The sequence below is a fragment of the Rousettus aegyptiacus genome, unplaced genomic scaffold (assembly GCF_014176215.1).
Source record: "Rousettus aegyptiacus isolate mRouAeg1 unplaced genomic scaffold, mRouAeg1.p scaffold_m13_p_5, whole genome shotgun sequence".
Taxonomy (NCBI): Eukaryota; Metazoa; Chordata; class Mammalia; order Chiroptera; family Pteropodidae; genus Rousettus; species Rousettus aegyptiacus.
This window is the reverse complement of record NW_023416308.1, coordinates 1,016,280-1,043,358: the sequence shown is the minus strand read 5'-3', so window position 1 is coordinate 1,043,358 and position 27,079 is coordinate 1,016,280. Positions and strand designations below refer to the sequence as shown.

At 65.9% G+C, this 27,079-nt stretch overlaps 1 protein-coding gene across 7 annotated transcripts in view; it reads right to left on the bottom strand.

Annotated features, from left to right (window-relative positions):
• The window catches only part of RIMBP2 (RIMS binding protein 2), a 130,877-nt gene that overhangs the window by 11,883 nt on the left and 91,915 nt on the right, over positions 1 to 27,079 (bottom strand). For all 7 annotated transcript variants that reach the window (XM_016145982.2, XM_016145986.2, XM_016145984.2 and 4 more), the window contains 11 exons: positions 26,758 to 26,808; positions 21,023 to 21,224; positions 17,523 to 17,668; positions 16,444 to 16,520; positions 13,518 to 13,627; positions 10,823 to 11,632; positions 8,569 to 8,720; positions 8,027 to 8,464; positions 6,391 to 6,531; positions 5,479 to 5,637; positions 1,028 to 1,145 (listed from right to left, as the gene is read on the bottom strand). In XM_016145982.2, the coding sequence (XP_016001468.2) occupies positions 1,028 to 1,145; positions 5,479 to 5,637; positions 6,391 to 6,531; positions 8,027 to 8,464; positions 8,569 to 8,720; positions 10,823 to 11,632; positions 13,518 to 13,627; positions 16,444 to 16,520; positions 17,523 to 17,668; positions 21,023 to 21,224; positions 26,758 to 26,808 (2,404 nt within the window). The remainder of the gene's footprint in view (positions 1 to 1,027; positions 1,146 to 5,478; positions 5,638 to 6,390; positions 6,532 to 8,026; positions 8,465 to 8,568; positions 8,721 to 10,822; positions 11,633 to 13,517; positions 13,628 to 16,443; positions 16,521 to 17,522; positions 17,669 to 21,022; positions 21,225 to 26,757; positions 26,809 to 27,079) is intronic.

The window sequence follows — 27,079 nt, the reverse complement described above, 5'->3', positions numbered from 1 at the left end:
GAGCTGATGGAGAAAGAACCAAGCCCGTCGGAGAAACATTTAGTTGGAACGTAGAAAGCGCGTCAGCTCGGGAGAGGTCAGCGCGCGAACTCTTCGCGGCGAGTCGGACCGTGGAGGGTGCCTGGATAATCGGTCAGGGATCAACTCCCGAGAAGGAAGGAAACTTCCAGACGGCGGGCCGCGCTCGCGTCTGCGCCCAGGATCTGGTTTCGGTTGCCGTCGATAACAAGCGCTTGCGAGTTTGCCGGCTCCCACCGGTACCGATGGGGAGGTCGCGAGCCCCGAAGCCCAAGGCGGACCCCGCAGCCTGCGTGTGCGCGTGCGCAGTGGCTCCCGCCCGCTGTGACGCTGGAGGGAACGGACCGCCCACCAGCAGGACGCAGCTCTGTTCAGTGGAAATCGTGGAAATCGCTGGTGGTTCTCAGAAGGACCAGTCCTCCAGGGTCGCTGTGAACGCCTCTCCGCTGGGGGAGCATCAGGTTGCAGGTAGAGGGGTGCACAACTGTCCCCAGCCCCTCCAGGGGGAGTGGACACGAAAGGGGTCAGGCGCCGGGCGGGAGCAGAGCCCGCTGCGCCAGCAGCTCCCCAAAGGGCTGAGTAGGCACTGTCGTTGGGGCCATGCTGTGGAACTTCGTGTCGGTGCGCCCCGAAGCTCAACGTCACCCCGAGCACGGCCAGTGGCGGGCAGCGACACCGCGGCTGCGCTGGGTGGGGGCGAGTGCGCGGTGGGGGCGTGGCCGAAGCACCTGGCCTGGCTGGGGGGAAGGGGAGGGGAGGGGGGCCGGGTATGTGCCTGTGACTGCGCGGGAAGAAGACGGGCATGAAAAGTCACCATGGCATTTCGGGAACACTCACCAACGGGCTCTACCTATGCCGTTTCTGCCTGGGGTTTGCTATGAGTAATCGAGTTGCTTGTATTTGCATGAAAACGCTATTCTTAATGATTTTTTAAAAATGTTTGGATTGAGAACTAAGCAGCCCCGTGTCTGTTGTTGAAAGACAGAAAGACATCAGACAGGCCACTAACCGATGGCCGGGACCATCCCTGGCGGGGACCTCCACACGCCCGCACTCCCGCGGGAAAAGCGCCGGCCCAGGTGATCTGCCCTCTCGGCCCGTCCTGCGGACACCACGCTGCCTAAAATCTGAAGACAAAACAACACAGTCAGAAGGCTCGCCAGCCCTGGGGACGAAAGAATTAAGTCAGCCAAATCAATTCAACTTAGAAGCAGAAGCTCTAAAGGCAACTAAACTTAGCTTTTAACTGAAAGGTTAGCTGAATGACCTGGAAGAGAAAAGCTGCTCGCCCCAGGCGCCCCACCTTCCACATCGGGGTTGCTTTTCGACACACGGGCGGGGTGGGGGCAAGAGAGACTTCCTCGGGAGGCATCTTTGTGTCGCTGTTACTGCAGAAGCCAGACGTTCTGACCCAAAGTGAGAATGGCTTAAACACGACTCGGGGGGCTCCCCTGCCCCCGCCAGTGCCCTGGGCTACCGCAGCCCTGGCCTAGTTTCTTTATAGGCCGGTCCTCCATCGGCCACAAAGTGGGGGAACACTGCATTGCCACAAGTCCCGCCGGGGGAGAGTTGTATGTGAGGCCACCGAAAACTCAAAGAAGTTTCCGCGTGTTTGAAACTCAAGGCAATGTTCTGGCCCCAGTCTTGCTACAGGCGGGGTACAGGCTGGCGGCGCTGGCAGGTGAATCAGTGAGTTGTGGGTCGGCGCCCTCTTGTGGACAGATCACAAACTGCACTGGCTCAGAGCCATGGCCTGGTGACGGGTGATGTCTCGCCTGTGGGTTCACTGAAAAGTTCAGCGTGACAGGAGCCAATGTTCTGAAAAGTGGACACAGTACAGAGATGAATGAAGCCTTGCAGGCGCCCCTCCTCTGAGAAGTACTGACAGGCCTGGCAGGCAGGCCGGGGTGTGTCTAGAGCTGATGATGGAAAATTCATTCTGAAAACTAGATGAAGGAAAAGGAAACTGGAAGCAATATGCAAAAATGGATCCTTCAATAATTGTTCTCCATTTTTTTTCAATTATGGATGAAGGCCAAACAACAACAACAATAAAAAAATCAAAACCACAATAAGCAAACCTTCAACGATATCGGTAGTCGTTAAGTCAGTTCCTACGGCTGGTTTTGAAAAAGTATGTATTGCCAAACTTTTGGATAATCATAGTTCAGCTAACCCTTAATTAAAATTTAGATTCAGTTGTCCTTTAATTAAAGCAGCCATAATCATCGCTGATTGGGGGGTGATCATTATTCTAAAGCAAAGTAAACAGATCTTCAGCATGGTCAAGGGTTGGGAAGCAATGGGACCCAGTAAATCAAAACTGCATGGAAAACTAAAGACAGCCAGCAGAGTCCCCAGGGATGGCACCAAAATAAATGCATAAAATGAAGGATGGAAACGGGTCGGTCTGGCAAGCAGACGTGAGGGGGTCACTTCACACACCAAAGGGCCGTCTGCGACTCGGGAAGGTGCCCACGTGTGTTGGGCGGCCGCCCTACTGCCGGGCGCTTTTACGCTTTTCTTCCAAACATCCCGAAGGTCTTCGGGGCCTGCGGGCTCGTCCCAGCCGTACTTCCTGGGGGCAGGTCCCTCCGGGCTCGGATGGGCGTCATCGCTTCTGATGACGTCACTGGGGTCCACCTGCTCCCCAAAGTCCTCTTCGATGCTGCTCTGCCGGGTCAGCGTCCGCCGCCGGGCCAGCAGAGGCCGCAGGCTCCTGCAGGGACAGAGCCCGGGGCCTGCGCTGCGCTTGGCGGCGGCGTTTCCGGAGCCGGAGCGCAGCTCCTCGTCACTCCCGCAGTCCAGGCCACTGTCCGGGCTCCTGGTGGCCCAACGGCCGGACCGGCTGCCTCTGTCTTCCAGAACGGAGTCCTCAGCGTGGGGGCCGGCCGCAGGGCCCCAGGGCTCCGCGGGGAACCGGGAGCCCGGCAGGGCCTGGTTCGCGGGGCTGGGGAGGGGCCGGGGCCCCCTGGCCGCGCGGGGGTGCCCTATGCCCTGCCTGCGCCCGAGCTCGCTGCGCTCGGCGTCCTCCTCCGCCACCTCCGGGATACTGCACAGCCTCTGTGCGCGCGGGCCCTGCGCGGGGCGCTCTGGCTGCTCGCGGAGCGCTGCTTCGGGGCCCCCACTGTCATGGCACTCCTGGAGGAGCACGTGACACGGGGCCGGACCCCGCGTGAACGAGGGAGCATGACGTGGGCGGGAGGGAGAGAAAACACAGCGTTAGTCTTGGTGGCTGTTAGGGGGTGGGGCCGGCGGGCGGCGAGGCCAGAGCGTGGGGACCGGCCCTGCGGGACACGAGGGCCACACGACGGCCCCACGGGCGGGGTTCCCGCGGACAAGGCGCCGGCTCTGGGGGACGCCCGCGCCCGGGGCGCGCCGTCTGAAACCCGCCGCCCGCTGGCCGCGCCCCGACTTGCAGGGCGGCTGCCTGCGGATGCCCGGTGACGAGGCGTCACGGCAGTCACTGCCTGCTCTCGTCGTCGTCCTGGACCTTCCCCGAGACCCTTCGCCCCCATGTTGCCCGGTATCACCTCTCGCCCTGCCTAAACTGTGTGGACACCCCGCCTCGTCACTCACGCTGTGTCCTCGCTTTGGGACCCGCACCCGCTCACCATCGGGGTCCATGTGACCCTCTGCCAGGTCCTGCACCTCGCGGCCTGAGTGGAGAGCCAGGTCCCCACTCTCGGGCCTCCAGGGCCTGGCACGGGGCTGGCACTGCCAGGAGCCGCCCAGTGCGCGTTGGGGAGACGCGGCGGCGCGCCCACACATCCTCGCCCACACCACTGCCTCTGCCGTGGCCACTCCTGCGACCTCGTGGGAGGGTCCCCACTCTGAGGCCGCCCACCCGCCAGGCCCCACCTGACCCCTACGGGCCTGTGGGCTCTGTGATCGCGGACTGTGGCAGTTTTGCCTGGTGCAGGTGTGCAAGGTGACAAGGTGAATGAGCTGCATGCTCGGCCGGCTGGGGACCTCCCTCATCTGCTAAGGGGAATGTCAGGGCCAAGACGTGCAGGCGAAAAACAGCTACTGGCCGGGTGGGGGCAGGGGCTGCCAGGAGCTTCCCAGGGCCAGGCAGGCACCGCAGAGCGCCCGGGGCATCCCCCCCCCCGGGAATGGGCGCCCCCCTCCACCACACAGAGGGGCGAGCCCTGTGGGCCAGATGCCCCGCCTGTCTTGGAATTTCTAGAGAAGCTGGAAATCCAGATCGGCTGGTGAAATCTCCAGTTTTTTAAATGTAGGAACACCACGGACAGGCCGGAGTGAGGCCATGGCTGTCACGGGCCCCTCCCTGCCAGCTGCGATCTCCCGCTCGGCTGTTCCCCGGGGAGCAGGGCTGCTCGTGTGGGACATGGCCGCAGCGTTTTAGGATGACTCTGCTTGCCCTCCGGGTCTCCTTCCTGGGAGATGAGGGACCATTTCTTTGCTCGACAGTTCCCAGGAAGTACCAGCTCCCTCCATGAAAAGGGCACACTGCGGAGAGTGGGAGCACGGGCCCTGCCGCCCCGGCCCGGCTGAGCCCCGGGGCGCTTGAGGGCACCCGAGCAGAGCAGACCCCCGCGGGGCTGCCCGGGGCCCTCCATCAAGAAGGCCACTGTGAACTCTGCCAGCCAGCTGACGGGTGGTGCCAGGAGCTGGCGAGGGTTGGGGCGGGGAGCCAGGGGGTTCCCATAGGGCCCTGGAGGTTGGGGGCGGGGCCTTAGCAGGGTCCGGCAGTCAGTCTTCCTGCGCAAGGGGGTGCCAGGCTAGAGGCCAGATCTGGACGTTGTCTTCTAACCGCCATTCACAACGCAGGACTGAGGGGGCCGGGCTGGCGCCCCGTCCCCGCGGCAAGCCTCGAGCCCCTGCGAGCTGCCCAGCTTGTCTGTCCCCTCTAAGGCTGGAGGGTGGGAGCCACATCCATCCTGTCCCCCCTGCCAGGGAAGCGCGGCGTCGGGATGGTCCCCCGGCAGGGCCAGGGCGCGCGCCGCGGGCCCGGCTCTCAGCGCTCTGCTTCCGCGAGCATGCCTTCCCATCAGACCTGCCGCGGTGGCCGTGGTAGACATGGAGCACGTGGGGCTCCAACAGCAAGAGTCTCAAGGGCAGCTGGCGTGGGGGACCCCCGATGCCAGGGGGCCGTCCTCCATGCCTCGCCCTGCTGCTCCTTCGTGCCCGGTGGCCGGGCCGAGCCCTGCTCTCCTGGGTGAGCACTTAAGGCTACGTGTGAGGTCTTCACTGTCCAGCTCTTCCCTACTGAGTCCCTGTGGGGTGCCCCCAAGAGGCCCCCCTGAACTCTACCCAGGCTTTTGGGGGACGAGGAGTGACCAGAGGGCAGGGAATTCCCGGATGCAAGCTCAGCGGTGAGAAAGAAGCCGATCTTATCCGTGAGCTTCCGGGGTCAGGGCAAGACCCCCTGAGCAGCCGCTGCAGCCCCAGCAAAGGGACAGGGTGACGGAGGGAGCCAGTGTCCCCGTCACTGACCTTGAGCGCGCTGTGGGACGTGCCGCTGGGCCGCCGCCGGCCCCCGTCCTCCAGCTGCATCTCCGAGCACAGCTCCTCCTCGTCCTCCTCCATGATGTCTGAGAGGTCGGACCCCCGGCTGCTCTCCGTGTGGTACTCCTCGCCATGGCAACAGTGCGGCTGGGCAGGCAGAGGAGACACAGGTGGGCATCGCCTGCCGCGTGAGCTCCCCCGCGAGGCTCTCCCCGCTCGCTGCCCACCCCCCCTGCTCTGCGAGATGCGCCAGGGTGTGGGTGCCACTCACTGCGACGCGAGGGCACAGGGCGTCACCGTGCACACACTCGTGGGCCGGGTGGCAGCGGGAGCCCCAGCTGGGAACAGGCACAGAGCCTGGGCCGCGGGCGGGAGGGCCCACCCCGGGGCTGGGGAACACGTTTTCCCAGACACCGTTGGCCCCCTGCCTTGGTGCCGAGACAGGGGCTCGGCCAGAGGTCGTGGGCTCAGGACACAGTGTGCACGTCAGACCTAGGTCGTGCAGTAGAGTGGGGTGTGGGGAAGTGGGTGTCTGTGCCCCTCACCAGCGTTTAAGAGCCTAAAGGACACCACGTGCTGACACACAGCCAGGCCGGGGCGGGGCCGGGACCTGGAGGCTGGGCTTGCTCCGTGCCCGGGGCGGGGGGGTGGGGGTCGCTGCCGCCAGGTGGAGACTGTGCTACGGGGAAGAGGCCGGGGCCGTGTGACAGGGTCGCCGGGGAAGCCGCCTTTAAAGCCCAGACTACACTTCTGAAACTGCCCCCAGACGAGGTAACAAACACACCGGCCACTGTTAAGGCTACATTTCCCAGACTGCGATTGTCGCCCTGGGCCTGGCATTGTCCCGTCTTTGTCACGACCTGGGGCCTCTGGACCTCGAGAGGCCTGCGTGCCACTCACCGGCTTGCCCAGCTCCGAGCCTTTCAGGAAGTCGTCCACCGACGCGCCCCGCCGCTTGGCGTCTGGGGACTCGTAGCCGTCCTCCTCGTCCAAGTCCACGTACTGCCCGCCCCTCTCCATGAACACGCTCCTTTTCTCTATCTTGGAAGGAGGAAGGAAAGGGTGAGCGAGGCGGTCGGGAGGGCTGGGCGGGTGGCGGGGCCGTCTGACCGTGGCTGCAGGGCGAGGGGCGTCCCGGCCCCACGCCGCCTGGAACTGCCCCTTCCTTCACCCAGCCCTGCAGCCCCAGTCAAACGGTCGGTGGTGCGGGCTCCTGGGTGGGCTCCCAGAGCTGCTCGGCTGTGACGCAGGCGGGCCCAGCCAGCCTCCCGACCACACACGGCGGGACTGGTCCTCGACTGTGCTGGGAGCGCAGGGACCCGCTGAGGAGCCTGGCCCTGAGCGCGCGCACTCGGCATGCTCTGCTTTCTCCCCGGGCCTCCTGGGGGCTGGGCCTGGGCCTGGTCTCTGCCTCCAGCCCCTTTCCGGGTCCCGTCTGAGGGCTGCCGGGTGCTGCACCGTCTGAAAGGGCAGGGGCAGTGTCACCTGCCAGCCCGCCTGCCCACGGGGCTCTGCCAGAAGCTCCAAGCTGCGAGGGTGGCGGTCTGGGGCTTCTGCGGCGTGGGGCCCCAGAGCCCAGGGTGGTGGCCCGTGACACGTGTGCCCGTCCGGCTTTTCCTTCAGAGCCCACAGAGGAGTATTTAATTGCTTTTTGGGTATTAGACGCTAATACTGAACAAATTGAGAGGTTTCACATAAAGCCTGTTTCTGATGCTTCCAGAAGCCGAAGCATCGTCTCCACAGCCCCCCTGCCTCCCAGTGTCCGGATGTGGCCTGTCTCTCAGCTCTGACCTCCCGGGGAGACCCTGGCACCAGCATTCAGAGAAGGCACTGCCAGGGGCAGCAGCCTGGAGAGGCCCCACAGACTGTGGGCGGTGCTGGGAGGACCCCCGGCTACCGCCAGCTGCCGCTGCCCCCCGCCCAAGACCACGCGGCAGACCTGGGCACCTGGCACACGGATGCGCCCAGGGACCGGCTCGTCCCGGGCAGGGCGGGGCTCCTGGCCCAGCTCAGTTCCAGGTCCTGGGAGGGGACGCGGAGGCCCGAGAGGCCGCCCCACCCCACCGGCGTTGCTTCAACACCCCGTCTCCCTGTGCGCCGCACCGAGAGCCGTCCCCACCCGCACACACCCTCTCCCCGCAGCCAGACGGTTTCCAGCCGTCAGCACGGAAATGCATTCGTGTACTTCCTCTGTGCGTGTGTTCGTAGGTATGTCTGTCTATATGTATGTGTGCCATACACACACACACACACACACACACACGCACACAGACACACACAGCAGGGGCTCAGGGGTGAGCAGGGCTGGGAGGAGTGCCTGGTTAGGAATCGGGTCCCCAAGCCGACATCTGGGAGGTGCCCCCAGACCCCTCGACACAGACCGAGCCTGGCCAGTTTTCTTGGTCACAACCCGTTTCCTCTGGTCAGCTGGGGCCACGTTGTCCGCAAAGCACAGTTGTGTCCGAGGCCCTCGGGACAGGCTCCGGGCAACGAGGAAGGCCCCACCCCCGCTGGGCCACGGTGAGGCCGGTCTTACCCTGCTGCTCTCGGCCACTCTCTCTGCAGCCTTCCGGGCCATGGCCCTGGCGACGGAGGTGGACACCGGGGCGCCCTGCGGCTGCGGGAGGATCCGGCTGGGCGAGGGCGACCGTCTGCCGGGGCCCTGCAGGCTGGGTGGCCCCAGCATGTGCCCGTGGGCTGGGACCGGTGCCCGGCTCTGCTCCCAGGCCTCGTCCCCCTTCACGTGGGGACCCAGGCGGTCATCTTTGGTATCGGGGACGCCGGCACTTGCTAATGGCTTCGGTGTGGGGGCAGGAGGCACCAGGAGGTCGGGGGGGATGGTGGCGAGGGCGGAGTCCACGGACTCGCCCTGTGCAGAAAGAGTCCGCACGGTCACGGCCTTGGCGTCCAGGCTCCGTAGTCGCGGGAGCTCCACGGTGGCGCTGTCCGCCATGGGGGCGCTGACCTCGGCCACCTGCCACAGAGAGCATGCTCACAGGCGTCCCGGCAGCCGGACAGCCCCTCCCCCGCACCCGAGAGTGGGGGGGCCGCAGCCGGGGCCCCAGACGTCCCGCTCACCCTCTGCCCCTTCGCGTACACGCCGTAGCCCAGCACGCTGGCGCCAGAGGACAGCCCAGGGGCGGTCAGCGCGGGCGGCTGCCAGGAGACGCGGACGGTCGCTGGGGCGGCTCCAGCCTGGACGGTGACGTCGCGTGGGGGGGCGGGAGGACCTGTGGGGCAGATGGCAGGGGACCTTTCAGGGCCTGACCCCGGCAGGCGAGCCGTCACCACGCTCAGCTGGTGTCACCCGGGGAGGAGGCCGCCCGTCAGAGGCCACACTCCCAGTCCTAACAGAAGTGGGTCACTGGGCGTGACGGACAGTCAACGGCAGGGTGACCACTCGTGGTGACAGAGTCACTGGCCCACGAGGCGCGTCAATGCTGAGCCTCATGACGTGCACCGAGACTCACGGGACGCTGCAGATCGACTCTGACGGCAACAGAAAGCATGGGCAATGCCGCCAGGCGAGGCGGCGAGCGGCCGGGGCGGCTGCTCCTCCACGCCCACGCCGGCCCCCAGTCCGTGCAGCCGACGGAGCCGCCCGGGCCTGTGTGACTCGGCCTGGCCGGTCAGCCCCATGACAGCTTCGCAGCGGCCAGGGGCTCCCAGAGCAGCGGAGGAGACAGGCCCTGCCTTCCTCCCGCCCTCCAGCTCTCTCTCGAGTGTGTGAGCCTGGACTGTGTGTCGCCCAGCTTGCCACCTCCTGGGTGAGGGGCCTGACCGGTGTGGAGAGACAGGGTTGCGAGGGGGCCACGTGACCCCAGGGTCAGCCGCGCACGCAGACCTGCCGTCTGCACCAGCTGGCTCAGCCCCGTTGGTGCCCGGACCTGCGTGAATCGTGCAAACTGGACCTCACGAGACAAAGTCTCGAGCTGCTAATTTGAGCAATGAGGGTGGCTTCTGGTGACCGTGGGGTGGCTGTGCTGCTGCACCTCGGGTGGCTCCTCCCCTCCGGGCTGGGGTGGAGCCCCCAATCCCTCCTGCTCGGAAGCCCACAGCAGTTCCTTTGGGAAAGGACGAACGCTCCGCTTTGGGGGGGAGGCCGCGAGCGTCATGTACTCAGGCTTGCAGAGTTCCCCGAGCGACGCCCCCGGAGGCAGGAGGGCGGCTGTGCCCACACTTCCCACCACGTGACCGCACGCGGCCCTGTGGCTTCAGCGCGGGCTCATTCTGCAGATGAACCGGAGGCTCAGGGGACACCGCTCCACCACCAGGCGCCGGAGGCCGCCCGCCTGTGGCCCGTCTGCGGAGACAGAGGGCCATCCGTGCTGCCACGGTTCGACTCGGTCACGGCTCCGTCAGTGCCGACAATTCGCAGCCTGGCTCAGCAGCAGGGCCACACCAGACAGCTCGTCTACACGGGACCTGTGCCCTCACTGTCCCCAAGGACGGAGGACGGAAGTCGGGAACTGCCCCAGCCTGGGGTCTCCTCGGCACCTGTCTGCACACACCCTAAGTGTCAGAGGCTGGGGGTCAGCGGGAGAAGGGGCAGAGTGGCCGCGGCTCTGCCACCTCCCGCCTGCGGTTGACACCGGCCCAGAGACAGCGACGGGGCGGGGCAGGGCTCGGCCATCGCGCGCGTCAGCAGGACCCTTCTGAAGGCGGAGGTGGCCGTGGCCGGGTACCTGAGCAGCACTGGGATCTAGATCGGTTGGAGAACAGGCGGACGGGCTGGTTCGCCCTCGTCACCGTCTCTGCAGTTCCTGGGGTGTGTGCAGAAGGGACAGGGAGCCACCCCCTTTGTCACGGTGAGGACGGCGAGGAGCTGGGGGCTCTGTGGTAGAGGTGCCCGGGACCCAGGCAGGGGTACGGGGGACCGTGTCCCCACGAGAGCCCACTCATGTGCACGTGTGTGTCAGCGGGAGGCGGCGGCAAGTGTGCGCTCCGCCCACGGCCCCACAGCCGTGCGTGTCTGGGGCGAACGCCCGGGGACCTGTGGCCCTCCGTCCCCATCCCTGAGGGCCATGTCATGCCTCCCGCCTTCTGGAGACAAGCCTCCTGCTTGTGCAAGAGCTAAACATTTCCAACACCACGGCCCCGAAACACGGCCAGAGCCCCCCCTCCCGCTTACACACACGCGCACACGCGCACAGTCCCCATAACCCTCGCGCGTGGCTGCCGATTTAAGGGATTTTCCAGGGTGACGCTGGGATATGTTGGCCGTACGCAGCTTCCCTCGGCTCCCTCCCTCCCGCCCACCCATCCCCATGTCACGTGCCGGTGACTTCGGGTGTCCTCGCCCCGGGGGGACCCCGCGGAAGCACGGGCTCACCTGCGGGCAGCGTGGAGAACTCCACAAAGGCCTCCTTCTTCTCCCTCTGCTCCAGGGGGAGCTGCCAGGGCATCTGGTGGGGCCTGGCCAGCACCTTCACCTTGTAGGCCACGCTGGGCCGCAGGTTGGAGAGCGGGAACTTGTACCTGGCGGCCCGGACCACGCCCAGCTCCTCCTCGTTGAGGAAGACCACGTGGCTGTAGTTGCTGTTGGTGGGCAGCCAGGAGAGCTGGGCGGAGGTCTGCGTGACGCTGTCCACCCTCAGCTGCGAGGGGGCCACCGCCACGTCTTTGCCCACCAGCAGGGTGCAGCGCAGCGGGTCCGAGCTGCCCCGGCCCGTGACGCACTGCACGGACACGCGGTAGGTGCCGGCCGCCATGTCGAGCTTCTCGACGAGGGCCTTGGTCCTGCCCGCCAGCGGGAGGCTCAGGCGCGGCTCCTGGCCCACCAGCACGCTGTAGCTGCTCCCCGCGCCCCACCCCGGCGGCAGGGCGGGCGGCTCCCAGCCCACGATGACGCTCCTGGCGAGTTGCTTGATGAGGGTGATCTTCCTGGGGTAAGGCACAGTGTCTTCTCCAACGTCGTCGATGTCCACGGCCAGCGTCCCCGTGCCATTGTCGGTGACGCCGGAGTCGGGGGGCGTGGGGGAGTGCAGGTCGAGGATGTTCTCCGCCTCCGGGCCGATGCCCGAAAGGTTGATGAGATTTTGGTCCTGTCCGGTCCCCAGCGTGCCCAATCGGGACTCGCTGTCCTGGACGAAGTCCACGAAGTTGGAGGGCACGAGCCCCCGCTGCCCGTCCAGCAGTTCGCCTGTCGGGTGCGAGGACAGAGTCACCACCACGTGGGGGCCCCGTGGGAGACTCAGCACGCCTCCCTGGTGGGGGCGCGGGGCAGTGACAGCCTCACAGTGGGGTGCCTCAGCTCTGTGCAGGAACCCGCTCGTCACCTCCCCAGGCCCCAGCTCATGACCTGCAGCCACTGCCGCCCTCTGAGCCCCCCGCTGGCCGGCTGCTCTGCTTCCTCTGCAGAGCCGGTCACGGCCTGAACCACTGAGTCCACTCAACCTGCGTCCACACGCTGACCCCCTCCCCTGAGCAGGACAGCGCTCTGTGAGGGCGGGGCCTGTGCCGGTCACCAGGACCGAGCAGCGGAGAGCGACTCCAGGCCATCAGCGCTTGTTAGACGGGGGAACACACGTGTAGAGTATGTGGGCTTTGGAAGCTAATGTGTGTCTCACTCTTATTTTGGACTGCATGATCACACAGGAACTGAAGGCAACTGCATCTGCCTTGCAAAGCGCTGTGTGCATCTCGCTGAAATCCCCAGTGTGTCCAGTTGGTGACGACCGACTGCTGCCACGACCACCCGTAAGCTGAGAGGCAAAGAAGATGCCGTCTCCCTAGCTCTGGCGGCTCTGGGCAGTCACCACGGGGACCTCATCGGGTTTCGTGACATGGTCTAACTTCCGTGCGTTCTCTTTATTCAAGGGGCTCAAAAGCCAGCTAGAAGCAGAGGCCCTGAGCACGGACGACTGTTCTGAGGAGCTTCAGTGACTGCTCGGTTCCGGCAATCTTCCCGTGCTGGTGGGAGCTGGCTAGTTCCCCCACCCCCCCACCCCCATCGCAGTCTGCAGAGGGGGCTCGATGGGAGGCCGCGCAACCCAGGAGGCTGGGAGGTGCTGAACAGTGGGGGCTGCTCCCAACACACTCCCTGTGACCGGCCCAGGGGGGGCAAGCTGACCCTTCAATCAGTCCCGGGTTCCACCAGAGTAAACAAGGGGCCCAGATTCTGTTCCTGACCCTATCAAAAGGGCGGGTCTCACAAAGTCAATCATTGCCCTGAGGCACTCTGTAAACACAACCTCAGTTGGACTCATGGGGAGATGATGATGATGATGGTGGTGATGGTGGTGGTGATGATGGTGGTGATAACTCACATTTCTTGAACAAATACTATGCCCTAGACCCACTCCACATCTATGCCTCATTTATACTCAGCCTCCCCACAGGTGTGGACTATTACTACCTGCATTATATAACCAGGGAAACTGAGGCAGGGACGGATGACGTAAGTATCCCACTGTCGCATGCAGAGTGGAGGCCTGAGCTGTGTGGCCTGCCTTCAGTCGGGCCCCTGGGAAGCTGATGTGGGCACAACTCCTGGTGTCCATATTCTAGAGACATCCAGGGAGGGTTTTCTGGCAGCGACTGTGGGCGTGTTTTCTACACACGTGTGCGAATCAGTGAAGGAGCGTGAGTCTACATGAGGCGCTCAGACTGTCGGCCACCAGTCGTAGTGGAATCCGGCCGACTGCCCCGAGCGGCTGCGCTTCTGTAACTCACGCGGGTGGCTCGGACCAGAGGCTGGGCCACCACGCCTGAGTGTCGGTTTCATACCCAGTGAGACCCAGCAGCAGACCCAGGGGCTTCCGCCAGCTCGGACAACGACCTCCACGAGGTCGTAAATGAGAAACCTGCCAGCTAGGTGGGGATTAGTCCTCTGCTCAGGGGACGCCACTCGGTCATCAGAAGGGGGGACCCTGATGATGCTGGACAGCGCAGGGTCGGAGCAGGGGGTGGGAGCCCAGGAGCAATCTGGGGACCTGGGACGCCTACCAGGCCCCGGACAAGTCAGTCTGCTGGGTGGACTGGCCGTGTGTGCCGCCCGCCCGCCCGCCTGCCACGCTCCAACAGACCTTCGTAGAAGCCGTCCTCGTCCATGTCCCCATACACGTAGAGGTACTTCCCCGCCGTGAGGGGCAGCTCGGCTTCCGGGTTCTCATTGGGCCCATCGAAGGGGTTGTAGCTGGAGGAAGAGACAAGCTCACTCGGCAGCCGCACTGACAGAGGCGGACCCCTTCCTCCCCCGTGGGGTCCTGGTGGGCACTGGCCTCCTCTCCCGTTTCTGGGAAATGACAGACCCATGTGACAGCTCATGTGCGAGTCAGGCCTCTGTGTGCTGCAGGTCCAGGCCGTCTCTGGCTCCACACACACTCATGACAAAAAACCCTTCTCACACCCAGCTGTACATCTGGAATCTTCGTATCAGATGGCAAATTTATAACTCTGATTTTGTGTGCATACCTATCACTTCTACCATATTGGTTTCCAAATCAGTAAGCAAATGAAGACATGATTAATTTTATAATCTTTCAATATATGTTATTTAGCTAAGATAGAATCATATGGCATATACTAGCTAGTAATTGGCCTGTTTTCCACTTTTGCAACATGGCATGACTATCCTTCCACCTCAGGAAATAGTCCACTGTATCCTTTTTAACGGATGTGTACTATTCCACTGACTAGGCTGACATGCTTTACTAAGCAGTCCCTGACGCCGGCACGGATGCTGCCCCTGCCTTTGGGCTCATGTAACCAGCATTGCACCAAATATCCTTAGACACACGTTGCTGCACTTCCTTCTTACAGATACGTCACTAAGGAGTAGCCAAAGTCATGCCCATTTTTAAGGTCCTGGGACGTGCTGCCAAAATGCCCTGACAAATGGATGCATCATTTTACCTTCCTCTGGACCACAAGGAGTATAAACACACCCTCAAGTCCTCAAAGTACGGGAGCTGACAGTGCTTGAAGTCATGTCCAACTTACAAATAAAACATACGTTAGACGAATTCGTGATTTTCTAATAGAAAGGTTAATGAATTAAAAGGCCTCGATCAGAAAATTAAAACGCCGTCACTGGCGGAGATGGGCTGTAAAGCTACGGTAACGGCGTCACGCTGGCTCGCTCAGTGATGTGACCGAGGGGGCCCCACGTCTGATCTGCCCCCGCTGACTCTCAGGAGTGGAGAGGATACCATTCCCGGGTTTACGATTGAGTGCAGCGAGGGGGCTTGCTCACAGCCGTGGGCTCACAGTCAGTGGGGGGTGGACCCGGAATTCAGGCCCCTGACACTGTCCGTGCAGGCGTAGCCACACCGAGCCACTCTGTCCCTCACTGTCCGTGTGCCCCCACGACAAGAGGCCATGTGAGCCCCGCAGGCATCAGCAGCGGCCCCAGGGCCTTGCACCTGGCAGCTTCGGGGGACCAGGCCCGCCACTGGGAAGGGGGGTGGCTCGCCAGGGCCCAGCCCCACTGGGAGACGGCCTGGGGCGTGCCCGCCCAGCCTTCCAGCCATCGCTCCCTTTGCTGTCACTGACGGCTCTGCCATAGTAGCAGCTATGGCCGGCCCTGCTCCACACACACACACACACACACACACACACACACACACACACACACACAGTCCTTCTCCTGGGAGGCATGGGGCGGGCCTGGGCCTTCCTCCTCAGGCTCCGCTGACTGTGGCCTTGCAGGTCCTCCTGGCCCTGTGGCAACGTCCCCAGGGACAGTGTGATGGATGCAGGGGTCCAGCGTTCAGATCCGGGGTGGACCTTCAGGCCCAGCTGGAGTCCGAATCGGGCCACTCACAGCCCAGGACCGACCTGTCCACCGGAAGCGGTTTCGCTGGTAACATGAGTGGCATCGGCAGGCGCACCCCATGCAGCAGCCTTAGTCACGGGAGACGACTGCCACTGGACACAGCGGGAGGCCGTGAAGGCACACGGGCGGTCTGAAGTCAGGCCGCCCCCCATCCGCGTGGACAGGGTGCGAGGGTCCAGTGAGGTTGGCGTCCGCAGCCTCGGCCATAGCTCCGGAAGCGGGATTCCTGACACCTCTGGAACGTGGCCAGGCCCGCCTCGGGCCGGCCTGCGTGCAGAGTGGGCAGAGCACCGAGGACACAGGGCGGGTGTCGCGGCGTGTGAACGGCAGGTCCGCATGGCTCTGTGCCTGCTTGCTTGTGGCTTAGTCACAAACTCGTGTCTCTGTGACCAGGCAGGGCGCTTGTGGGAGGCAGCTAACCCTCACGCACCCCAGACTTTGGCAGCTATCACCAAGAATCTCGGAGTCACACATGACCCAGACAGCTGGTCAGTCCTCGGTCAGCACGGACACCGAAGGCCCTGCGGGGCGGTGCACCACAGGGGTCAACCGCCGTGGGACGGAGCCCGAGCGCTGGTGGACAGTGGGGACACTCTGGGGCTCTGGGCAACACTGTCCTCCTTTGAGCTTGTCTGCTGAACTGTGCGCCCGCAGAACACACATGCAGGTCCTCGGCCTCAGGCCCTGTGGGCGTCGCCTCATCTGGAAATGGGGTCTTCGCAGGCAGGAGCGACTAGGATGGGTGGCATTGGGGTGGGGCAGGGCGGGGCGGGCCCTGACCCAGCGACCGGCGTCTCTGCACAGAGTGAGAACACGACGCCCGCGGGGAGAGGGCCGCGTGACGACGGGGGGTGGGGCCCGGAGCGGCACGTGCGCACGGGACGCCTGCAGCCCCCGGGAGCCCTCGCCCGGGCTGCTCGCTGCCGGGGTCCAGAGCTGGGGGAGAACAGGTGCGTGTCGTTTTGAGCCACCCGGTTTGGGACCACTTGCCCTGGCAGCCCTGGGAAGCGGTCTCCCTCCGCAAACCCCTCCTCGAAGCGGACAGAGCCTGTCGCCCTCCGGAGCGTGGCCGGCCTGCCGCCTCTCCCAGGGCCGGGGGAGGGACGCCTGCAGCCCCGGAGCGGCCCCCTGCCTCGGGCCCCCACTCCCGACTCAGACAGCGGCGTGGCTCTCACCTGTAGCGGGCGACGCACAGGTGCACCTTCCCCGAGTACCTCTGCCTGCCGGTGCTGGAGGCCCGTTCATTGTCCATCTGGCAAAGACACGTGGGGTTACGTCAGGACGCTGCAGGCCGCACGTTCTGCGTGCGAATCACGCGTGACCCCCTTCCGGCCCCCGATGGGGGCGGCCCCGTGGGACCCGCTGCCCCCTAGTCTCAGCCCGGGGCAGGGCGCGAGCCCGGGACAAAGCTCCCACAGAGGATGCTTATGGAGGACATGTGTCCCCACGCCAGGACCGACTCGGGGTGAGGACGCACCCAACGTGGTGTGAGGTGTGGGACGCTCCGCGAGCCAGGCCCCACCGGGGTCCTGGGAAGGCGAAGCCAGATGCTGGCCTGAGCGCCCTGCTCTGGTGGGCTCGGGCCAGGGCCGGAGGGACGCGCCCGCAGTGGCTCCCGAGCTTCGGGCCAGAGAGGAGCGCGTGGGGAGCGAGCGCCTGGGGAAGGGGACTGCCCCCCGCCCCGCGCGGCTCTGCCCGCAGCCGTTTGCCTGCCCCGCCGGGAGGGGCGAGGGCGCCGTCCAGTGCCGGCCACTGGGGAGGGGTCGTCTCGGCTCACAGGCGGGCAGGTGAGCGGCAGTGCGCAGCCCCCGGAGGGGGAGCGGCAGGTCCATGCCCGCCCCCCGCCCCATAAGACTGTGTGCTGTGGGCACAGGGACCTTCGCAGACGGGGCTGAGGCCAGGTCAGTGACCCAGACCCTTCGGAGTCCCCACTGGACCCCGGCTTCACGACGGCCAAAGGGGCCCCTCCAGGCTCCGTCCTGGACACAACAGCCCTTCTGAGGACACCCCTCGCCTCGCGCTTGGTGTGGGGGCGGGCCTGCTGCCCTGGCCTCACACTTCTCATGGTACCTGGCTTTTACACGTTGGCCTGTTCACGGCCTGTGTCCCCTGGGGGCCCTCTCCGGGGTGACGGGTGGTCAGTGGGGACCGCTGGCGGGCATGAGTGGGGGTGCCGGGGGAGGTGCGAGGGCCGCCGGGACTCACACCACCGCGGCAGCACGGGCGGCCGGGCCTCCGCCAGGGCGGGACTCACGTCTGATTCAAACCCGCATCTTGGGCTCGCGGGTCCTGACGGGAAGGCGGGCCTGGCGGGCGGGGGCTCCGGCTGGTCACCGGGGGGCAGCAGGGGCTGGATATGGTCGCCAGTCGCAGTGCGGCTTCCGATGCAGCGCTCCCGACCTGGCCCCCCCCGTGGACACAACGGGACAAAGGACACAGGTGAAACGGCGTGCCCGCCCTGTGCCCTCCCCGCCTGGCATCAGCCCCGACCCGTCTGGGGACCTGCCCACCCCCCGCTCGGTCGACACCGGCTGGTCTGCCCCCACTCTGCTCTGGCCAGCTCCACGTGAGGCCGCGGCGACGGTTTGGGGGTGCAGGCGGCGTTGCGCATGAGGTGGGAAGGTCCAGTCAGGGAGGAGTTTGTGGGGTCACGGCAAAGAGCCTCCTGCTCCCTGGCTTAGGACAGCGTGTGGGGCTCAGGGACGCGGCAGCGTGCCGCCGCCAGGCGGGGAGCGAGGTGGCTCACAGGAAGTGGGGCCGCAGGCGGAGGTGGGTGCTGGGGACACGGCTGGAGCCCGGGCGCACCCTGCAGCGCCGGAAGCCGGACTTCGGCTCCGTCCGGTCTGCAGGACAAAGTCCTCTCTGCTCACGTCGGCTGAGGATGGCTCTGCTGCCACCCAAGACCAGAGTCCTCACTGACACACAAAGTGGTCCGAGGGCTGGATTTATGGCTAAAAATACTCTGGACAAGACACTTAAAGAAGCAAAGCAGCTCTCTGCCCACCCCGTCCTCAAGGGGCTCGAGTTGGCGGCCGAACCCCGTCTGGCCACATGGAGGAGGGCTGAGCACTCTGGCCAGAGTCGGCCCGACGGTCACGTCTGAGCCAGGCGGTGTTTCCTGGGACACAGTGTGAGACTGAGACACGACCGCGCCCTTCCCCGGGCTCCGGCTGCCCAGCGGACAGAGGGTGCTCCTCCAGCCGCTCGCTGCGGGTGGCTCCGCGATGCTGCCTCCCTGAAGCGCAGGACTTGCCGAGGCCAAATCAGCACATGTCAAGCGACTCAGGTGCCATGAGAAGTGTCCCAGCGGAGGCCGCCACAGCACAGTGGCCACACATGCCCGCAGCCCAGCCCAGTGAGGCGTCACTGTAGCAAAGAGCGGGCGCTGAAATGGCACGGGGTCCCCTGCTAGGGGGTCAGAGGGCAGGGCCTTTGCTCTGTTCATGGCCAGACGCCCCAATGCCCATAGCAGTGCGGGGCGTGCGGCCGGTGCCAAGGAAATGCTGATCGAACGACTGAGTCCCCGGGGCCTCAGAAAACCGGCTGCGAGCAGGGCCTGGCTGCAGACGAGCCACTCCTCCGGGAAGGCAGGGGCGATGTCACCCACCAGGGACCTGTGGCTGGGGCAGCGGTGAGCAACCCGCTGTGTCCCCTCCCCGTATCAGGCCGTGCCAGGCGGCGGCCCCGCCCCGGCATGCTCCCTGCCAGGCGCACGTGCTACCCTTGCCTTCCCCGCCCCGCCCAGGCCAACCTGGCTCCAGGCAGGACGCCCAGGGCACGCGCTGCCCTCTGCCTGGTCCGCGGCGGGCCCATGCGGCCCTGCGCGTCCTCCGCCAGCCCCCGCTGCGCAGAGCGGCCGCTCGGCCCGGCAGCTGGGCGCCCCTGCGCTGCGGGGCCTGCGAGGGGCCTCGCCCTGTGCAGCCGAGGAAGCGCCCGGCAGGATGGCGGGGTCACAGGAGGGGCCCCTCGTGGGCCCCAGCCCGCAATCCACACGGCGAGGACGCCGCCAGGCCGACACCGCGTGGGGCGGCCCAGTCGCCCAGCCGTCCACTCGTTTCCTGTCTGTGTCCCCCCGCCGGGGGCTGCCGACGGGCCACTGGCGGTAACAGCCCCTTAGACGGGCTGGGTCCCCTGGGGGAAGCCTCTTCCAACGGCCCGACGGGAGCCGCTGCCACCCAGCCTCCCGCCGGGAGCCCGGGACTCGCTCAGCAGACACGGAACCGCTCCGGCTTTGCTGGCTTCGCTCTTGGGGTCTATTTTCGATCATCGTGACTCAGATCCCTTTTTCCAGGTCAATTCTAACTCCGATTCACTCCCACGTAGCCACGAGCTTTTGCTGGAATAACGCGTTTGCAGGCTGTGTGGACAACAGCCCCCGCAGCAGGCCCGAGCCCGCTGCTTCCAGAAGGTGCAGGGCGGGGCTGGCTGTGTCGGGACGAGCTTCTCACATGCTCCCCGCCCCGCCAGGAGGGCTCCCCCGCTGACGGGAGGGTTTCCTGTCACCACGCGGCACGTGCGACGTGCTCTATGCCGAGCACTGGCCTTCCTGGGGCACGGGGGATCACTGAACACATTTGGGGGCTTGGGGATCCTCAAAAGCACGCACTGCCAACCCAATACGACCACCCAACTGAACGCTTTCTCCACGTGCTGAGAGCTGAGGCTGTCCTGCCCCTTCCTGTCCCCCGTCACTTCCTGATAGTGCCGTCTGCCGACCACCCCATCTCGGTGGCCCTGGGGCACCTTCCATCTTGTCACCCTGCCCCCCACTCCCGTGTGCATGGGGCGGCCCAGTCTCCCAGCCGTCCACTTGTTTCCTGTCCGCTTCCACCTGCCGAGGGGGGCTCCACGCAGAGCCAGGCCCCCTGCTTACTGTCACAGCCTGGGCCCCCCGAACCCGGCCTGGGTGCGGCCGCTGCCTGGAGCGCCGCGGGGACGTCCAGACCTCCTTCCTGCCGTCCTGCCTGCACGGCCACTTGTACTCCGTCTCGCGCTTCGGCAGGGTGGGAGGGCGCGGGAAGGGGACCCGGGGCTGTTACTCAGCAAGAGGCAGCATCGCCTCGTTTGTCTCAGAAAGCATCAGAGAGAAAGTATCACATGTTCTGAGAAGAACAAGCAACTTGCAAGTTCTCTCTCTCTCGTGGCGTTCCAGAGGGGACTTCTGGCACTCATCGCCCCTAAACGAAGAAAACCATCTTTAAAGGGGCGGACGGAACCGTAACTGGTGCAGCCCGTGAACCGGCGGCGGTGGGAGCGTTTTCGCTGCGTCTCTGTGAAACCTCGGCCAGGTTTCACCAACAGCCTCTGTGATCACCTCGCCTGGGACGAACACGAGCCGCCCCAATGCGAAGCCAGACGCCCCGCTCCCCACCCTGCCTGCGAGGCGCCCCTGTTAGGGGGGCGGCATTCTCACCCCGGTGGGCACAGAGGGTCCAGGCTCGACCCGAGCCGTCAGGAGGCTGCTGGCTGTGGCCGAAGCCCAGAGGGTGGCCGGCAGGCCCTGCGCAGGAGCGACGGTGGGGCCCCGAGCCAGAGCTCCTGGTTCAAGTCCGCTCATGGCCTCTCAGCTGCGTGCCCCCCCCCCCCAAGGGTCTCGGCCTTCCCGACTGTGGAGCAAGCTCAGGACGGCAGGCGGCGCACTTGTCGACACCCGTCGAGCGCTCAGCGCTGGCCTCAGCCCTGCGACCCCCGCTGCTCTCCACGGGGCGAAGGCCACGTCTCCAGCCCGGCCCAGGCAGGGCTCCGGGCACCTACCTGTGCCGATGGAGGGGGCCAGTCCGTTCATGAATCGCGGGAAAGGCTTGCTGGGGGGCGGGGGGCCGTCCGAGGGGGCCGTGGAGCTGCCCAGCAGGTCGATCCTCCCCGCGTGCTGCCGGAACTTCTCCAGGTCCCGCGACAGCAGGCCGAACTGCTCGCTCTGCGCCCGGCACTTCTCCTCCAGCTCCCGCACCCGGCACTGCGGGAGAGGCGCGCGCAGTCAGCCGGCGCCGGGCGGCGGGGGTGCACGTGTGAGGGGGAGCGCGCCGTGTCCGTGCGTGCTGCGTGCCATGTGTGCATGTGGCCTGTGTGCACGTGTGTGCATGTGTCGTGAGCGCGCACGTGTGCATTGTGGGCATCTGTGTGCATGTCGTGGTGCATGTGTGTGCGCTGTCGTGCGTGTGCATGTGTCTTGTGTGGGGCAGGCGGCCTCCTCCCTCCACATGGAACAGCGCCGGGTAACACCGAGCCTCCCACACAGCCTGGCCGTGGGCCAGGTTCCCTCCCAGGCGAGCGTGGGAAAACGCAGGTGCCAAGAAGCTCCGCCTGCGCTCGGACCCCAGCCAGCCGCAGCTCGCTCTGGGCTCCGCGTGCAGCCCGGGCACTTGGCAGTTGGCATGGCCCCTGCAGCTGTTAGAAATCGGCGTGTGCGGCAGTGGCACGGCCCAGACTCGGGGACGCCCGGATGCTAACCCCCCGATGCCCCTTCCTCGCAGAGCCCCAGAGAACGCGGCTCAGCAGGAAGAGGGGAGCTCTGTTTGCGGGGTGTGGCTGCCGACGCGGCTGCTCTTCGCAGACCCCGGAGACATCTTGGAGGTCAGGGGCTCACGTCAGAGACGGGGGGGCCCGGGAGCTCCCTGTCTTCTCTGGCTCCTGCCCCGGCTCCTGCCCCGGCCCCTGGACGTCGCGGACCGCACTTCCTGCCCTGCTGCAGAAGTGAGGCTTTGTGCCCGGCGGGCGCCCAAGGGCCGGCCCTGCCCCCTCGCCCTGCGGTGCTCTCCTCACGGTGCCCACTGCCCCCCCGTTTCAGCAGTGCCCTGATTATTTCTCGTCTGTCTCTGTGACTTGCCGGTAAGCGCGAGACTTTGCCTCCTGGTTCCCTAACACGTCTTCGGTGCTTTGCACAGAATTGACACATAATAGGTGCTCGATAAACGTCTCCTGAATCACCAAAAGGAGGAGCCCTGATCGACGCCCTGAGTTCCTCGCATAGCGGCTCGCCGTGTCTGCGTGCAAGTCCCGCCTCGTCCCTGCTCCTTATGCCGTGACACGCGGAACCCCACGTTCGCTGTGCCGGTGACGTGGGTGCCATTGGCCTCTCCCACTGAAAGGCCAGCCCAGCCCAGGCAGGGCTCGCCTGCTTCCTGCCCGCCTTGTCCCAGCACCTGGAGGAAAGTCGGCACCAAGCTGGTGCTCGGCAGAAGCTCGGTTTGGTACGGGCTGGAGTGGGGGGCTGTGACACACGACCCTCGAACCCCCTCCCTGTCCCCAGCACCAGCACAAAGCTTCTCAACTCCTTAGTTCAGAATAAAGTGCTACTTATGTCTGAGAGCACAGATTTCTAAAAATACACCTAACAGATCCCAAACCTGCGATTAATTTCTTCGATTCATTAAAAAAGAAATCAGCGGGATTCTGCTTCTAGACAGATGAATGAGCCGGGCTGCGGCCGCGGCCCCCACCCCCGGAGGCCTCGGTGTCGGCCTGAGCCGGGTCCAGGTCGGGTGCCCGTCTAAGTCCGAGGCTCACAGGACTGCTCCCGAACAGTGCACAGACACACGCACGGCCCGCGGCTCTGCTGGCCGTGCGTCTGGACGCCAGTGTCCACTGCCGGCCCCCGGCTGTGGGGCGAGGTGGGCTGGCGGAACCTGGCCCGTGTGACGTGACCTGGCTGCGCCGGGTTCCCCGCTCTACGTCCCTGGCCCCACCTCTGCCAGCGCGGCCATCAGCCACCGCCGCACCGCATGGAGGGTGCCGCTCAGAGGCCGTGCACCCGGACCGCCCGGGGACAGACAGGTGAGGGAACCACAATCGGAACAAACCGGGCAGACGTGCAGGTCTGGACGTGGGGATTTATGAAAATAAGGAAAACGCTCCCGAACGCGACGCCAGCAGTCCAGGTCCTCGCCGCTCTCCCCTCCCACTCCTGGCTTCCCCCTGGCGGCCGGCGAAGGGCTGCCGGGCCCTGTGACCAGTGTCCGAACCAGGACGGCTGGAGAGGACGGGGCCGCTGAGACTGATGGCTCCACAACAGCGAACCCCGACTGAGTCCCCCTGCAGGGGCGACTCACCTCTGTGTGTAAATGAGGACTGCGAAGCTGTTTACCACGTGCTGAGCACCTACTGTGCGTTAGGCCCTGCCAGGGGCTGCCTGCATCGCCCCCTGAGGCCAGAGGCTCGGCGGGGCCGGACCAGCGTGAGCCCGCCACAGAGCAAGGGAGACGAGGCCACGGTGGGCCGGAGGCGACAGGCACACGACCTGCAGCTGGCAGGACAGATCCGGCCTCTGGCTGCAGGCCCGGGGCTGGGCTCGCCCTGCCCTCACTCAGGGGCCCCGCGGGCGAGCCACGTGACCTCCGTGGGCCCCACTTCCTGCGCACTTTCCAGAACCTGAGCACAAACCGGGAGCACAGGCCCCGCCGGGTGCGGGGCACGGAGGGCTCCGTCGCCCTCTGCAGGCAGAGGCTCGGCGGGGACGCCCCGCCCCCCGAGCTCCGCCGCACTTGGCTGACCAGGCTTGCGCTCAGAACCGGGATGGCAGCCCTCTGGAGCCCACGTGAGCACACGAGCCCCTCTGCTTCTTACCGTCAGCGAGGGGCACCGAGCTGCCCTCAGTGTCGTCTCAGGTGACCCCGAACAAGGAGCCTGCCACTGCCCGTGTGATGCCCGCCCGCCCGCCCTGGCTGCTGCCCACAGTCATCACACACACAGACCACGACCCCCTCCGAGCAGGCTCTGCGTTCCAGGACCGTCACAGGACAATGCCACGTGCTGCTGAACGTCACTGAGCGGGGACCGAGGGGAGACTCTGGAGGGCGGCGCGCTCCTCTAGGGGGCGCGTTGTGCCCTGCAGCGTGTGTGGATTCGCCCCGCTGAGGCACGCGGGTGCCACCCGTGTGGCCCGGCTCGCGTGCCTGGCGCGGCCATCGACCTGTCCGAGCCAACGCGGTGGCTCCGGCTGCCGGGCCTGGGGCGGGGCTTCCTGTTCCTGTGTGATGTGCATCTCACCGGGCACCGCGCACGCAGACAGGCGATGCTCCTGGCTGCGGCCGGGACTCCTGTGCTGCCCACTGACTGTGGCTGTCGCCCTCGGGTGCCAGTGGAGGCAGAGGAGGGGAGGCAGGCCGTCTGGGGTGGCCGAAGCCCCACATACGGGAGCCCCGGTGCCTTCCTCCTCCCCGCCACCTCCTCTGCCAGCCGAGACCCGTGGGCTTAGCTTGCTAAGGCTACTCCCCGGGGTGGGGGCGAGAGCACAGCTCCCCAGGGAGAGAGCTCCTGAGGAACACAGGACCAAATCGGCAGCATCCGCCTCCCAGACGCGCAGCGTGGCCAACGCTCTCGCACTCAAGTGTCGCGCTGCATTGTCTTGTGCGGATCCCAGAACGCAGACGGGGCAGACGAGACACCGTGGGGCCGGGGAGACGGCGCCTGCCCCTTCCGCGCGGAAGCCGGCCGTGTCACCCTCCGGCCGGTGGCCCGCAAGCAGAGGTGACGCGCGCTGCTTCCGACAGGAGCCACGCGCCACCCGTTTTCCGCGCGGACACAGATGCGCAGGTGCGGCGTTCAGGCGCCAGTCTGGGCAGTGATGGCCGCCCGACTTGGGGCTGTCGGCCGGGCGGCCCCCGACGTGGCCGGCCCAGGGCTGACGACTCCTCCCCACAGCGGTCATCTGACTTTCCAGAACTGTTCTCCCAGCCTGAAAGCTACAGCCTCAGCAGAAAACGGGAAACCAGGTTCCCTGGGCCTGCTCGACGTTGAGACCAGAGCCTGGTGTCCCAAGGCTCGACAGAGCCCTTTTCCCCCGAGCCCCCGGCCCCGCCACCCCTGCGGGGAGAAGAGGGGCTGAGCAGGCCCAGGGAGCGAGGCTGCTGCAAGGCGGGGAGGCGGCACCAAGCACACGGGCGGGAGCACCCTGGCCGGAAATACCTGCATGCTGTCCAGGGCGTTCTGGGGGACGCGGCAAGACAGCCACAGAAATGCGTGTGAACAGAAGAGGACACGATTCTCAGCACGTCGCACGCCTGTCCCTTTCAAACCAAGGCGTGTCACGGCCGTCACCACACCTCAAGGCACGCACTGCCACCAGCACCGGTGACGCGAGCTCGGCGGGGCCGTCACAGCGGCCGCTCAGAAGGCAAATGGAAACAACACAGGCCGCCGGGGCGATGGGCCGGGGGTGGCTGCAAACGGCAGCCGCACCTGCAGCCAGCAGACGAGCAGGCTGAAGTGCGGCGGGGGCGCGGCACGCGGGGCGGCCTCCGGCGCTGGGCGTCTGCGTGCACCCTGCGTGACCCCTGCTGCCATCCCTCACGCTCGGCCCCCGGGAGTCATTAGCTAATGGACGCTTTCACAAAACCAACTTTCACACACGCAGTGATGACGATGGAACCTCGTCCCGAGGGAGGAGTAGCTCCTAAAAGGCGACGTGAGCAGCGCCAGCGTCTGTCTCCCTAGGAGCGGGTCTTACAGAGGGCGCCGCGCCCCAGCTGGAGGGGGCAGGCCCGGGACAGCCCCTGGGGCCGTTCCCAATGGAGCGGAACCTGGGAGAGGGCCACGCGGGGGCCACACGGGGCCAGCACGCACTTCTGCTGCCACCCCCTGCGGCCAGGCCTGCGACTGAGGGGCCAGCGCTGCGTGACCGCCGTCTGCGGCAGATGGAGGGCCGGGCCTGCTCACTGTGACCCCCTTATTACGCACGAAGCATGCAGACAGCAAAGGCCTCCGGTGAGCCCACGAGCTCCGTCCAGATCTGCCGAGGAGGCAGGTGTCCGGCCGCGAGCCAGGACAGAGGGGTGGCCACTCACTCCCGACACAGCGCCGGTGCTGAAGGACTCGGTGCCACTGCCCTGCCAGGCCCCACCCTCGGGGCTGGTGAGAAAAGCCTCTGGTGGCTGAGGAGGGCCACGCGCCGCGGTCGCTGGGGACAGTGCTGCCTGTGGTGGCCTTCCCTGCGGCTCCCGGGGTCACCCTTCTGATCCTGCAAACGCCTCCCCAGGCACCAACGGCCAGTGCCCCCTCAGGGTCCTCTCTGTCCCTTCAAATGTTACCCTGCGTAATTCGCTTGAGGGCAGGACACCCTCGGGGTGGTGCACCCCCACCTTCTCCAGGACACGGGCCCCTTGCCACTGGACTTGAGCCTGGCTGGATGGGAGTCTGGAGCAGCCGCAGCCGTCTCGCCGTGGTGAGGGGCACGGCCAGAGAGCCAGGGAACTGCAGGAACCCGGCTGGCTCCTGCGCGAGGCCATCCTCCCGCTTGACACCCAAAGGCGCCTGCAGAGGCGAGAGGCCCACGCCCAGGCCCGACGCCCTGGTGCTGCAGTGTGGGGCGGGGAGACTGCGCGCCCTCCCTGGCCTCAGCCGCTCCTGTGGGAGACGGGAAGGCAAGGCGCCCTGCACCGGCTGTACGTGCGGGCGACGTGGAGGAGGCGTGGCCGGCACGGGTGGCGCGCGCCCGCAGACGCGGCCAGCGGCACTGTGGCTTCTCGGGCCCCGCGCGCGGCCCGGCCGCTTACCTCTAGCAGCTGCACAGCGCCCTCGTGCTCCCTCTTGGCTTCGAGCTGAGCCTTTATGACGACAGAAAAGAGAAAAGTGAACGCTTAGAGGGGAAAAGGGAGTGGGATTAAGGTCTGAATGAGCAGGCAGTGGGCCGCCGACTTTCATCCCCCAACAAGCCTCAGGTTCTAAGGGTCTGGATCGGTTCTCGTGTTTCTGCCCCTTTGGGCGAGACGGACTGGCTTTCAGCTGGGTCTGAGTCTGCACGAATCAGGAAGCGTGCCCTGGGCTGCAGAGAACAGGCGGGCTGGTGGCACTGGGCGGCAGGTCACGGGGAGGTCC